Genomic DNA, 13,951 nt, shown 5'->3' on the forward strand with positions numbered 1-13,951 from the left:
TGGGAGAGAGGAGCCGTGGCTGCCCTTGGAGAAGGTGGGTATCCAGGGACTGCCAGCCTGCGGGGATGGGAAGTGGCACTAGGGAGATCCAAACCTCGTGTCCCCCCCAACCCCATTGTAGGAAGGCGAAACTGACCAGGAGGGTGCTGACATGCCCAGGGTGACCTAGGATTGGCCCTAGGCATGGTGGCCTCCTGGGGAAGTGGAGGGTCCCAGAGGTCCTAGGCTTTAGGATTCAGAGAGAAGTCAAGGAGGGGGCGGCAGAAGTCAGGGAGGATCTCCTGGACCAGAGATCATGCGCTAGACAGGCCAAGGGCTCTCCTAGGAGCCGGCACAGCCACCGTAAAGGGGCAGAGGCTGGGTGTGTGTATGCGTGTATGTGTGCATGCGTGCATGTGTGTGTGTGTGCGTGTGTGTGTGAGTGTGCAAGGCAGAGGCATGCAACTGGGAGAATGGAGGTGCTGAGCCCGGAGGGCCAGGGTTCTTCTGGGACCTGTCTCCCCTACACACAGCCATTCTGGCTACCAGGCAGGCTGCTGCCAGAGCCCCCACAGTCTGTGTCTCTCTCTGCACCCCCATCAAAGCTCTGGTCCTGATTCCTGTCCCCCTCCCCCTTCCCCGCAGGTCTGGCAGCTCCAGCTGGGATGGCAGCCCTGGCATCTTGAAGGCTCGAAAGGCCTGACAGCCCACCACCTGTGCGCCGGCCCACCCTCCCTCCCCAGGCCACAGCCATGGGTGGCTGCTTCTCCAAGCCCAAGCCAGGTGCCTATCTCCTTCCCTCCCTTCTCCCTCCTTCTGGCTCCCCCTCCTCCTCCCCCTGCACTCAGCAGCCACAGGACTTGAAGTAGGTCAAGCCAGGCGGGAGCAGCTCAGAATGCTAATACGCTGCAGGCAGGAGGGGGTCAGGGGGCCTGGAGCTGTTCTCCTGGCTCCCCTCAAGTGAGTCCTCCTCTTATTTGAGGCTTTGGGTGCTGGAGGAGGGAGTAGCCGCTGTAAGCTTCTTGGAAAGGAGAGGGGAGAGTTCATTCCTGTTGCAGGGTGAGGGAGGAGGCTGTGTCCCCCAGGCCTGGAGAAGGGGGCTCTGGGACCCCCCTCAGCATCTCGGTGATCCAGGGCACTCAAATTACCTCTCCAAGCCCTCGTTTCCCTCTCTATAAAATGGGCCTGACTGTCCTGAACTCTCCAAGTTCAACTCTTCTGACCTCCTGTGTGACCTTAAGCCTCCACCTTGGCCTCTCTGGGTGGACTTCCCCATTTGTACAGAAAATCAGCCCCTGCCTGCCCCAGTCTGCTCCAGCCAGGGGTGGGGACGTCTGGGGTGCTGGGGAGGCCAGTGTTCACTCTCCACTGGAGATCCATATCTGTTAGACTCTGCCTGTGGGCCCCATTTCTCTCCTCATGACATCCAGAGAGGCAGGGGGTGTAGCCATATCACAAATGAGGACACTGAGGCCTGGAGAGTCCTCCCCAGAACCCTTCAGGGCCCCCACCCAGGCTACCCCACCCAGCTCCCCTTACCTGATAACCCATCAGGCTCCATTACCTTGAACCTGTGAGCCTTTTCTCCTTTTCTTGGGTCTGAGGAAGAACCTAGCAGGGCAGGGGAGGAGGAGGGAAGCTATGGAGGCTCAGCTAGGCAGAGGGACCCACCTGTGCCTGCCCACCCTACCCAATTCCTGCGCTGTGGACAGCTCAGCTGGGCCCCAGTCCTGCTGCCCTCTTGCCTCTATGTGTGACTGGGGCCCATACCATCCACTGTTCTGACTCCAACCTTCCCCCTGAGACATAGGCAGGAGGAGGCCAGCTGGCCCTGGGCAGTTGCCTGCAGGACTGATGGGCTGCCAGGCCCAGGGCAGGTGCCACCTGCAGTGTCTCATGGGCTGGCCTGCCTGGGGACCCCAGGACTCCCAATATGAGAGCTGACCACTCTTACCACCCTGTAGGCAGTGCTAAGAACGCTGGTGCATCTCCTTCCTGGCTGTGTGGCCTTGGGCAGCTGATTTCACCTCTCTGGGCCTCCATTTCCTCCAGTGTGCAATGGAGCTGGTGATTGTGCCCACCTATGCAGGGTGTTGTGCCTGGCAAGGCACCTGGCACACAGGAAACACTTGAGAAAGCCTACTCTTACCTCTTCTCTGGCAGGACTCCTGTATGGGCTGAGGGCAGGCCGGCAGGAGCTCTTGTTGGAGGTACCCAGGCTGGGCAGGCTCTGGAGCTTCCCGGTGTGAGACAGAGTATTCAGGGAATGAGGGTTTGGCCGGAATGAGAAGAGGCTGGGGGCTGGGGGCAGGGGGTGTTGGGAGACCGCAGCAAGCAGAAGGTCTGTGTGCAAATTCTTCGCTTTCTGCCCTGTTCGGTACACATCACCACATGCTTCCTGGGCTCCAGTGGCTGCATGTTGCTGATAGCGACACCCCCGGGCCAGTCCCTTGCTGAGCTCAGAGCTAAGAGGGAGGCTCTTTTGGCATCTGAACATCCATCTGCCTTTTATTCTTCTGGAAAAAAACCACCAGCTGCCGTTGAGTCAACTCCGACTCATGGCAACCCCATGTGTGTCAGGGTAAAACCGTGCTCCATAGAGTTTTCAGTGGCTGATTTTTCAGAAGTAGTTCTCTAGGACTTTCTTCCAAGGTGGTTCTGGGTGAACTTGAACTGCAAACCTTTCGTTTGGCAGCCAGCGCATGAAATGTTCGTACCAGCTGGGGACTCCTATTAGGCTGCAAGGGCTATCTGAAGGCTTGCCCTCCTCTCCGTAGCTACCAGGAAGCTCAGAAGTAATGCTGATAAAACACTACTGGCCAACTCTATCTATTGAGCTTTTACCCCGGGTTCACATTATATTATCTTCTCCAGCATTCACTGTCACCACGGAGGTAGCCGCTGTTCTCTCTGTTTTATAACAGAGGCATCTGAGGCTCAGAGGGGCTGAGATGGGGGGCCCCTGAGGTCATGGGGCAGCTGGGAATTATGCAGCTGGATTGATCTGGTTCTGGAGGGTGAGCAGAGGACACCCCCACCTCAACTCCCCATTGCCTTTACTCCATTGCTCCTGACTTAATGGCACCACATTAGACTGCATCCGTGAGTATCCTGGAGTCTTCTGGAAGGTGGAGGATGAAAACAGCCTGGCTTGGCTGTTATCTGGGCCCCTGCCAGGCTGTTCCCGTGAGCTCCTTCTCCACAGTTCACATAGCTGCGGTCAGCTGAGTTCAAAGTATTTTTCTTCTATTTCTTCTGCAAACATTCTAAGGCCATTATATAAAGTGCAGCGGGAAAAACCCACCCATAGTCCCACTCCCCTTCACTTCCCCCCCACCCCTGGCACCAACACAACAGTGGGCGTGGGTGTGTGCACATGTGTCCACTCTACCTGGGTGGGTTCCCAGAGCAGAGCTTCACCCCTGGCCCCTGTGGTGTCTGGGCCTGAGCTGGGGGCTGGGGTGAGAATAAGGGGGTGGAGGCTTGATCCCCTAGGCTTCTGGGCTAGGCCAGGGTGGGGGGTTACCAAAGCAGGAGGTGAGGGCCCTGCAGGGGCTGGGCAGCTCAAAGAGCCCCCACCTGAGCTGTGTGTCAATGGATGGGTGGGAAGAATGAGGCTGGGGGTGACTCAGCAGCCACACTCTGGGTTCTCTGTTTCTGGGGTGTCAGGCTGAGGTGGGGGATGAGAGGTAAAGCAGGGGTGACCTGTGGGCTCGGGTGCTCTGGGAGAGGGGCCTCCTGCTCCCTGCCTCGGCCCACGCTGTGCCAGGGGCTCAGCTTCCTTCACCCGTCCTCCTCCTTGCAGCAGCAACCCAGGAGGCCAGATTATCGCTGCTAAAAATTCTGTTTATTGTTCCCTTCTAATTAGAAAAATACCCTAGGCACGTTGTAGGGAATTTGGAAAATGCACACAAGTAGAAACAAGAAAATGCCAGGCTCCAGCTAATTCCTCCCGGAGTAGATCTCATGGGGACGCCGGGGAGGGGTCTTTTATGGGGAGGCTGTTGGGAGCCTTATACCCCCTCTACACTATCCACACACAGACACGTACACATACAGACACACACACACATAGATACATAACAGACGCGCACAGAGCCATACAGACATAGACACACACATACATATACATAGACACACACGTATTACTTAGACACACACAATACGTAGACACGGACACACTGTCTTGCACACATACACACACACTTGTGAGTACCTTTAAGGGCCCCAGACCCCTGCACACAAAAACACCAGAAACCCAGTGTTGGGTAAGTAGCAAATGAATGATTCTCAAAGTGGTGAGAATAGCTATTTTAAGAAGTTGAAATTATGTTGTGTACACTTTTTTTTTTTAATTTTGAAAAGACTGCAAACCTCAGGGAAAGTTGCAAGAATAGGACATAAATCCTCGATTTCCCACCACCTGATTTCTCGGTTGTGAACTGAGCTGCACCCAGTTCGGGACCCTCCTGTTTGTACCTTAGTCATCCCCTAAACAAGTCCTTAAGCCTCCAGGGATTACAAAGTCGTTGTTGCCCGTCAGGGACTGTGCCCGCCCTTTGGAGTCACGGTATGAGGGTTCTTTCCTCCATGTAGATTTTTAGAAAGATGGGAATTACAGGGTCGGAAAAACCAGTAGCCGTGGAGTCCACTCCGACTGCTGGTGCACCCACGTGGGTCAGAGTACTGTAGAACTGTGCTCCGTAGGGTTTTCAGTGGCTGATTTTTCAGAAGTAGATTGCCAGGGCTTTCTTCCGAGGCACCTCTGGGTGAACTTGAACCTCCAACCTTTTGCTTAGCAGCCAAGTACATTAACAGTCTGTACCACCCAGGGACTGCAGGAGCATCACTTTGTGTCTCCCCACTAATTCTGTTCATGAAAAAAAAAACATGCAGAAAATCACTCCAGAAGCCCCAGTGTATCCTGCTCCCTCTGCTGCTTCTCGTCTGTTCTAAGGCTATTTCTGCGGGATACAGATGGCTTTCCAGAGAGGTCAGGGATCAGGATAGGAGTTGTGCCCAGAGGAGCAGGCCCCTTTCCCTCCCAGGCTAGTGGGGTGAGACTTGACCTGCAGGAGAGGAAGAGGCCTGCCCGCCCTGCTCACAGCACTGCCCCTGCCACAGTGGAGCTCAAGATCGAGGTGGTGCTACCCGAGAAGGAGCGGGGCAAGGAGGAGCTATCGGCCAGTGCGAAGGGCAGCCCCCGGGCTTACCAGGGCAATGGCACAGCCCGCCACTTCCATGCTGAGGAACGCCTGCCTGCCCCCCACCCCTACCCTGGCGCCCAGGACTACGTGGAGGCTGCTGTCTGCCACATCAAGGACCTTGAGAATGGACAGTGGGTGCTGGGCCTGCCGGCGGGGGGTCAGAGGGCACAGACCTGGGGAGGGTGAGGTCCAGGCCAAGGGTGGGGCCTGGGGGCCGGCTCCCACCCCAGCTGCTGCCTGGCAGGTGCCTGGCGTCCAGCCTGACCTCTGAGTACGGCCCTCCCCAGGATGCGGGAGGTGGAGCTGGGCTGGGGGAAGGTGCTGCTGGTGAAGGACAACGGCGAGTTCCACGCCCTGGGCCACAAGTGTCCGCACTATGGGGCACCCTTGGTGAAAGGTGAGCCAGCTGCCTGTATCAGGTGCGTGTGGAAGGTGGGGCAGGACCACCCTGAAGGGACACTGCCTCTAACCTGGTCATACCCCAACTCCAGCAGGTCCCAGCCAGCTGCCCCCCAGGGTCTTCATCCATTAGCAGGGTCTCCTGGGCTGTGGGGAGGGGCCAGTGAATGCTGGCACATGGGGTCCTTGCCCCAGCCCAGTACCATCCCTCCCAGGCGTTCTGTCCCGTGGCCGGGTGCGCTGCCCTTGGCATGGCGCCTGCTTCAACATCAGTACTGGGGACCTGGAGGACTTCCCAGGGCTGGACAGTCTGCACAAGTTCCAGGTGGGGCTGGGGATGTGATGAGGTGGGGGCCTGGGGTGCAGGATCACGGCCGGAGAGCTCTAAAGCTTGGTTCTGAGCAACACAGTCCTTGCAGGTGAAGATTGAGAAGGAGAAGGTGTACGTCCGGGCTAGCAAGCAGGTAAGGGCAGCAGCTCGGGGCTGAAGCAGAAGGGAGAGGCAAGGGAAGTCACCTTGGCCCAGGGAACAGTGTGTGCAAAGGCCCTGTGGTGTAGAGCAGGGTGAGGGGCTGCGTGGTGGCGATCCGGCTGGGCTGCAGTGGAAGGACCTAGAAGAATGGCGATGGTCCAGCTCCTAGCTGCTTCCCTCATGGCCATCCTCAGGCCCTGCAGCTGCAGCGAAGGACCAAGGTGATGGCCAAGTGTATCTCCCCCAGTGTGGGCCACAGTGGCAGCACCAACGTGCTCATTGTGGGCGCAGGTTGGTAGTAGGGTCATGAGGACCGCACGGGTGTGGGGGGGGCGAGGGGTGGTCCCTGGCCCACAGCCCCTCCCCTCAGGTGCTGCTGGCCTGGTATGTGCTGAGACGCTGCGGCAGGAGGGCTTTTCGGACCGGATTGTCCTGTGCACGCTGGACCGGCACCTCCCTTACGACCGGCCCAAGCTCAGCAAGGTGTGAAGCAGAGCAGCTGGGGGCCAGGCAGGGGCAGACTCCCATCCCTCTGTCCCAGTCAGGCCCACTTGGAGCCTTGCTTGTCTCCCCCTTGGGGGTCTGGCCAGCTGCCCACGCCCATCATGGTGCCCTAGAAGGACTTGGGGTTTGTTGAATCCTGTCTGCTGCCTCTGTGTGACCCATGGCCCAGTCCCAGGCTCCCCAGGCCCCGTGTCCTCTGCTATAAAATGGAGCAGTGGCCGCCTGGCCCCGTTTCGTACTGGCTGTCTCCTGTAGTCCCTGGATGCACAGCCTGAGCAGCTGGCCCTGAGACCCAAAGAGTTCTTCCGCGCCTATGGCATTGAGGTGCTCACCGAGGCTCAGGTTCGAGGCCAAGGGTGGGGAAACTGAGGCCCAGGGGAAGGGTGTGGGCTGCATGGGCCCCTGGAGGTGTGGAGAATGGCCGGGCCTCCTGGCCCTACTGTCTAGGCCTGGGCGTGGTCTCGGTGCTCCAGCCCCGGGGAGTAGCACTGGGCCACCTTTTTAGCAGGGCACTCACAGAGCCCCTGTTTGTGGGGAAATAGCTGATCTGCTCAGGCCTGGGATGGGAGTCTGGAGGGGCTTGGGAGTATGTCGAGGGCTTTGAGGGGAAGGTGACACTGAAGCTTAAAGAATGAGGAGGGATAGCAGGCAGAGGAGGGAGCAAGGGCAACCCAGGAAGTAGGAGAAGAAGCTAGTGGGGGCTGCTCAGATGGTCTGGCTGGGCTCTTGGTGTATCGCTGGATGGAGTGGGCGGCAAGGCCAGGTCTTTGCCCAGGCCCACGCCCTACCTGGCGGGGTTGCAGGTGGTCACCGTGGATGTGAGAAACAAGAAGGTGGTGTTCAAGGATGGCTTTAAGCTGGAATACAGCAAGCTGCTGCTGGCACCAGGGAGCAGGTGGGACCCTGGGCAGGGTGCTGGCCAGGCTGGTCTCAGTCTGCGAGGAGCCCCTCCCCAACATTGCCAGTGTTTCAGCCCTAAGACCCTGAGCTGCAAAGGCAAAGAGGTTGAGAACGTGTTCACCATCCGGACACCTGAGGATGCCAACCGTGTGGTAAGGCTGGCCCGGGGCCGCAACGCCGTCATCGTGGGAGCTGGCTTCCTGGGTGAGTAGCCAGGGGGTAGGGGGTGACCAGGCTATCAGGGGAGGGGCAGGGTGTCAGCCTGCCTCCCCGGCCCATGTCTCCAGGGATGGAAGTGGCCGCCTACCTGACTGAGAAGGCCCACTCTGTGTCCGTGGTGGAGCTGGAAGAGACCCCCTTCAGGAAGTTCCTGGGGGAACGTGTTGGTCGGGCCCTCATGAAGGTGAGTCCCCTCAAGTCCAGCCCCTGGCACCCTGGGTGCCCCGACCAGCCCCCAGCAAGGCCCTGACTCATGGCCCACCCACTCACCTGCCTCGACAGATGTTCGAGAACAATCGGGTGAAATTCTACATGCAGACTGAGGTGTCGGAGCTTCGGGCTCAGGAGGGAAAGGTGGGCGCCCCCCCCGATCTTCTGTCCTCCTCCTCTGTGCCCTTGATCTGGGCCCACCTCCTTATCCCCCTCCCCACAGCTGAAGGAGGTCGTGCTGAAGAGCAGCAAGGTTGTGCGGGCGGACGTCTGCGTGGTGGGCATCGGTGAGTGGGTGGGCGGCAGGGAAAAGAGCCACCCACACACCCTCCGAGTGACCCTGGGCTCATCCCCTCCCCTCCCAGAGCCTGGGTTTCCACATCTGAAAATGGGGACTCTAATCGTGCCCACTTGGCAGAGCTGTTGGAAAACATGCCTCCCAGGCCTGGCTTGGAGGATGCTCCCAGTAGACTGCTGCCCAGTAACACTCCATGCCCTGCCCTGTGCGGGTGGCTAAAGGCAGAGCAGCCTCTAGCTGGTCCCTGGTCCAGTTGAGGTGGCAGTTCAGGGGGCTGGGGGAGGGGCAAAGCTGGGAAGTGGCACCTCAGGGGTTGGGGGTCATGGTGTGCCAAACCCCACCTGGAGGGCTTTATGGAGTGCAAGAGGGTGGGACTGGAGCATGGACGAGGCAGCCTCTGTCCTACCAGGCGCAGTGCCCGCCACAGGCTTCCTGAGGCAGAGCGGCATCTGTCTGGACTCCCGAGGCTTCATCCCTGTCAACAAGGTGGGGTTGGGCTCTGACAAGAGGGGTGGGATATCCAGGCTGGATCCCACCCTGCATGGAGCCTGGCCTCTCCCCACAGATGATGCAGACCAGCGTCCCAGGTGTGTTCGCAGCCGGTGACGCTGTCACCTTCCCCCTGGCCTGGAGGAACAACCGCAAAGTGAACATCCCACACTGGCAGATGGCACATGCCCAGGGTATGGCAGGGTCTCAGCTTCCCCCAGGCCCACCCCTCAGTGGCTGGCCTTGGGTCCTGGCCACTGTTAGTCATCGAAGGCTCTGTTATGAGCTGTCTGCCAGCCTCATCCAGGTGACTGTACCGGCCCTATGGCCCATCCCCAGGGACCTTCCTCCAAGCTGACCCCAGAGTCAGTGCCTTCTGGATGCCCCATTGAGCCCGACACAGCCCCCTTACTCTAGCTTGACTTCCATCAGCCCTTCCTCAGGGACACATGTCCTGCAGAATTCCTCTGACCAATTGCGCAGTCACCCCAGGACTGTCCACCCTGTGCTTGCAGGGCCTCTGCCTCCCTTGGGCCACGAATAGCTGTGAGCTCATTTGCATTGTCAAGCCCTTGGGAGGTGGTCCTCTGCGCCTGGAGGCCTGGGCTCAGCTCAGTGGGGGCCGGTGGCACTCTCTGAGGAATAGCCTCCCCCTCACACTTGGTGGGCACTATGCCCGCACCTGAGTCTCCTAGTGCTGCTGGAACAGAAATAACACAAGTGGGTGACTTCCGAGAACAAAAATGTATTTTCTCACAGTTCAGGAGGCTAGAAGTCCAAATTCAGGACACTGGCTTTAGGGGAAGGCTCTCTGTTGGCTGTAGGGGAAGATCCTTGTCTCGCCTTTTCTAGCCCTGGGGGTCCTCGGTTCCTGGACAATCTTCATGTGGCATCTATCTTCTCCCTTTTGGGATGGCTTCTGTGTTTAATCTACTTTTTTTGTAACTCAGAAATGTTTAGGTTTGGGACACACCCTACCCTGATAGGGCTTATTAACATAACAAAGAAACCCTATTTCCAAATCAGTTGTATCTACTGGGATAGAGGCCAGGAATCCAGCGCATATTTTGGGGGGACACAGTTCAATCCATAACACCCCCTAAGCCTCACCTACTCTGCACACCTGGTATGGGCCCCTAGACTGCAGAATCCAGTAAGTTAGCTGCCTCCCTGCTTCATAAAGAGGACCACCAGACCCCTGGTCTGGGCAAGAGACTCCACCTGCACTCAGTTTCCCTTCCCTCTGCCTTCACTTTATCTGAGGGTCCGCTGCAGCGCTGCTGGTACCAGTTTCTACCCAAGTCCAAAGTTGAAAGGTGCTGCTAGGTTGTAAAGAGCCAAATTGTGCTCTTCAGTCAAGTATAACAAGGATTTTACTGGGATGGACCAGAGAACTTTCCCTAACATCCAGCTGCAGGGGTCCACCTGGGCCTCACAGGGAACCGGGATGCCACCACAGGTTTTTTCTCAGGGGCCCCGTGTGTGGTTATCACCTCTGCTTCCCTGGGCACGTCACACCTCCCACCTCAGGCCTGCCCAAATGGTCCCGAAGTCCCGGGAAGCAGACTTTCCAGGCCCAGGGCACCTCATTTCAAATTCCCCGGAAGAATCTAGTTGGCTAGCCTTGCGCCAGGTGTCCCTTCTTCACCAATTGGCTACGAGAGGGGGTGGCAGTGGCTGAGCAAAGATGGCCTCTTGACCACGGGGATGGGGGGAAGGTGAGGAGGAGTAGCCCCACATGTCGGGCCCCCAGGGCAGGCGGTGTGGGATGGTGATGAGGGTCGGGGCTCTCACGGCGCTGGGTCCTGCAGGGCGTGTGGCGGCCCAGAACATGCTTGCCCAGGAGGCGGAGATAAGCACGGTGCCCTACCTCTGGACTGCTATGTTCGGCAAGAGCCTGCGCTACGCGGGTATCCGCGGGCGGGGGAGGGGCTGAGCGTGCAGGGGCGGGGCTGGGGTGGAGTTCGGACGGTGCGGGGGGCGGGGCCAAGTGAAGTGTCCGCGGGGTGTAGGGGCGGGGCTTGGGGTTAGGGGCGGGGTCGTGGCCACACTAGAAATAAACAGCTAGGAACTCCCTGGGGGCGGGGCTAGGCGTTACCTAAGAACGTGGGGAGCGAAGTCGTGGGGAGCGAAGTCGTGGGGCGCGAGGTCGTGGAGGCTCCAAGGAGCAGTTAGAGGGTCCAGGGCGTGGAACCCGCGAAGCCCCACCCTTCTGCGCGGCTCACATGGGGCGCCGCCTGCCTGCCCGGCCCACAGGTTACGGAGAAGGATTCGACGATGTCATCATTCAGGGGGACCTGGAGGAGCTGAAGTTCGTGGCTTTTTACACCAAGTGAGAGCAACGGGGCTGGGGGGGAGCGCGAGGCAGTGAGAACTCGGCCTGGGAGGGGGACCGAGTGGCAGAGGGAGGGATGCGAGGCAGGAGACGCAGCGGAGACAGGTGAGGAGTAGGAAGGAGAAATGAGACCGCACATTTCATCTTCAGGACAGCTTTTTGAGGTGGGTGTTGACACTTGCTTTTACAGTTGAGGAAAGTCACACACTGGGACAGGACTCCAGTCCTAAGCGGCAGGGAGGACTAGGCGCTTAGGACACTGCTGCTGTCCACCCAGTGAGATGGGCAAGACTCCTCCCTGTCCCAGGACATCCCTGTGTCAGGGTCTTCTGAGGAGGGGGCCACCGCGAGGTCTTCCTCAGGTTCGGCCGTCCTCTCCCTGCAGAGGCGACGAGGTGACCGCTGTGGCCAGCATGAACTACGACCCCATCGTGTCCAAGGTGGCTGAGGTGCTGGCCTCAGGCCGAACCATCCGGAAGCGGGAAGTAGAGTGAGTGTGGGGAGTGAGGCCTGGGAACGGGGGTGAGAGTGGAGGGGGCTTGAGGCACGCCCCCCCCACCCAGTTCCAGGGCCTTGTAGGGTATGGGCTGCAATTTGGGGGTGGGCTGGTATATGTGACCAAGGGAGACATACAGGAAAGGGGGCCTGGAGGGGGGGCGGTCAAGGGTGACTTCTTGGACAGTCACTGCTTCCAGAGAGCCGCCAGGGACTGAGGAAAGCCTGGGGCCACTGTGGGGCAGGGGGCTGGGGCCACAAGGTGGGAGAAGGGGAGGCCACAGCTGGAAGCACTGGAGGACCACTGAATGACATGCTCTCTACCTGGCTTTCCATCTCTTCCTCTTGCCCTCGAAAAGGCTGTTTGTGCTGCACAGCAAGTACATTTGTTCTTCTCTGTCCTTCTTGTTGACTGTTTTGCATTTTTTTCACTGCAGCCCAGAGCCTCCACTGGTGTACCCCTCTCTGCCCATGTACACATCCCTCTGGCACCAAGGCCTGACATGGAGCAGGCCCCATGTTGCCCTCATGGGCCAGCTGCTTGTAGTGCCCAGAGTGGGGGGACCTTGCTCTCTTCTGTTCTGACCTCTCCTTCTCTTATTCTTGCAGAACTGGCGACATGTCCTGGCTCACGGGGAAAGGATCCTGAGCTCACATGCAGCACACTCGGGCAGGCAGGCCGGGGCACCAGGGTCAGAGGCCAAGTTCCCGGGGCCAGGTGCCAACTTCCAGTTTTCCAAGATCCCCCAGGGCAGAACCTGAGCCCTCCTAGTGCTCACCTTCAGCTGCTTGGCTCCCCTCCGGAGAGGCCTCAGCTTCAAGAAGAGGATACTTTGGCTGCCACAGATGGCTAGCATTCGAGGCAGGATAGGCCCTGCTTCTTCTCCCGCTTTGGAACTGGTCCCCTACAGAACCCTGCAACATCTTAGACATGATCTTAAAATTAAAACACACACATTTGCAGATCTGTGTAATTCCCAGCATGATTGGGCAAACGCTTACTGGGGGGAGACAAGCACAACCACAGAATGCTCAGTGCCACACCAAGGAAGTTCAGCTTGTGGGCGCCGAGAGGAAGCAGCAACTGATTCTCCCCTGGGGTCAGGGAAGGCTTCTCCAAGGAGTGCTTTGGATCGGGATTTTGAAGGGCACTCCAGGTAGAAGGGACAGCACATGCAAAAGACTTGAGACAGAAAATGCTTCTACAGAAATGAGAGGCATTTAGGATGTGTTTGTCCACTTAGGGCTGTAAAAGCCGGTCCTGAGACAGACCCCATTATCCTCGCAGCTGCTCAAGCTTTTCGAATCCTCATTCCGCGGACGAAGAAGCGAAGGCTCTGCTGTTAAGCAGAAAAATAGGAATGAGAATCCAGAGGCCCTGCCCTTTTCGCTGTGCCACACTGCCTCCCAGCCAACAAGAACGCTGAGGGTAGACCTACGGGGTCAGGGCTGAGGGTGCGAGCAGGAAAAGGACAGCCGGGCCGCCCGCCAAGGCCGCTGCGAGCACGGAACACTCCACCCAGGGATCCTGGGAGAGGCGGACAATCCGAGCTGGAGCCACGCGCAGACAGGGCATGCCGGGAACAGGAGTCCCGCCGCGGAGAGTCCCCGAGAGCCATGGGCCCAGCAAGCGCCAGGGAAGGGCACTCTGGAAAGGGCTGGGGGAAGGACGCCGCGTTTGTTGCAGGGGGTAACCAGGTGCCAGTACTCGGCCGGGAATGCTTCCCGGAAGGCTACATGCTAGCCTGGATTGGGCGCCCCAGGGCCCGCACTGTCCCGCAGTGTCACGAGGTGCGTAGGTCCACCGGGAAGTTCGAGCGAGGTAAAGCACGGCACCAGCCGGAAGTGCTGCGACGTCGGCGCAGGGGTTGCCGGGAAATGTAGTCCCACCGGGCAGCCTGGGGCGGTGGCTGCACGTCCCACGGAGCAGACGGCCGAGCGGGCTTGGACCGGGGATGGCTGGGCCGGGTGGCTCTGGGGGCCCGATTGGGGCCGGGACCCTCGTAGGCGGCGCGCGGTCCAAGGTGGCCCCAAGCGTGGACTTTGATCACAGCTGTTCGGACAGCGTCGAGTACCTGACGCTCAACTTTGGGCCCTTTGAGACTGTGCATCGCTGGCGGCGCCTCCCTCCCTGCGACGAGTTCGTGGGCGCTCGGTACGGGCGGGCGGGGTCCAGGGGTGAGGTTGGGGCTTGGTTCCTGGGCGGGATCGGGTAATGGGGGAGGGTGGGTTCAGGACGGTGCCCAGGACGGGGAGGGGGGTCCCAGTGGTCCCAGAGCAGGGTGACCTGGGGCAGGGTCCTAGGGCAAAATGGTATTTGGGGCCCTCAGGCCAAGGTTCCGGGTTCTCTGCCGTGGACAGGGGAGAATCAGAGTCCCGGGATATAGTCCGAGGTCCCCGGGCAGGGTTCCCTAGAGTGCTGATAGAAGTTAGTAGTTTCAGTA

The 13,951-nt window shown here is 59.2% G+C and overlaps 2 protein-coding genes across 7 annotated transcripts in view; both read left to right on the forward strand.

The window, feature by feature from the left end:
- Window positions 1–12,207, forward strand: AIFM3 (apoptosis inducing factor mitochondria associated 3). 3 transcript variants are annotated; one of them, XM_049865662.1, is made up of 20 exons: window positions 1–34; window positions 625–762; window positions 5,104–5,317; window positions 5,474–5,583; window positions 5,801–5,910; window positions 6,005–6,049; window positions 6,252–6,348; window positions 6,428–6,540; window positions 6,817–6,903; window positions 7,365–7,456; window positions 7,535–7,665; window positions 7,749–7,864; window positions 7,963–8,034; window positions 8,114–8,177; window positions 8,598–8,674; window positions 8,754–8,871; window positions 10,489–10,587; window positions 10,934–11,009; window positions 11,398–11,502; window positions 12,117–12,206. In XM_049865662.1, exons 2-20 carry the CDS (start codon window positions 732–734, stop codon window positions 12,154–12,156), a joined length of 1,797 nt encoding a protein of 598 aa, XP_049721619.1. In that variant the 5' UTR covers window positions 1–34; window positions 625–731; the 3' UTR covers window positions 12,157–12,206. The 3 variants fall into 3 exon arrangements, with proteins under 3 accessions (XP_049721619.1, XP_049721621.1, XP_049721620.1); XM_049865664.1 differs by lacking the exons at window positions 1–34; window positions 625–762; window positions 11,398–11,502 and having other exon boundaries at window positions 5,229–5,583; window positions 7,365–7,665; window positions 12,117–12,207; XM_049865663.1 differs by lacking the exons at window positions 1–34; window positions 625–762; window positions 6,817–6,903 and having other exon boundaries at window positions 5,229–5,583; window positions 7,365–7,665.
- LZTR1 (leucine zipper like transcription regulator 1) overlaps window positions 12,155–13,951 on the forward strand; it is a 22,002-nt gene continuing 20,205 nt past the window's right edge. For 2 of the 4 annotated variants that reach the window (XR_007514862.1, XM_049865659.1), the window contains exon 1: window positions 12,155–13,662. Coding sequence is in view for 2 of the 4 variants with exons in the window: in XM_049865659.1 (XP_049721616.1) it covers window positions 13,463–13,662 (200 nt within the window). In the remaining 2 variants the exon portion in view is untranslated. The remainder of the gene's footprint in view (window positions 13,663–13,951) is intronic. The other 2 variants (XM_049865661.1, XM_049865660.1) reach the window with 2 other exon arrangements.

Source organism: Elephas maximus, chromosome 22, assembly GCF_024166365.1.
Source record: "Elephas maximus indicus isolate mEleMax1 chromosome 22, mEleMax1 primary haplotype, whole genome shotgun sequence".
Lineage (NCBI taxonomy): Eukaryota > Metazoa > Chordata > Mammalia > Proboscidea > Elephantidae > Elephas > Elephas maximus.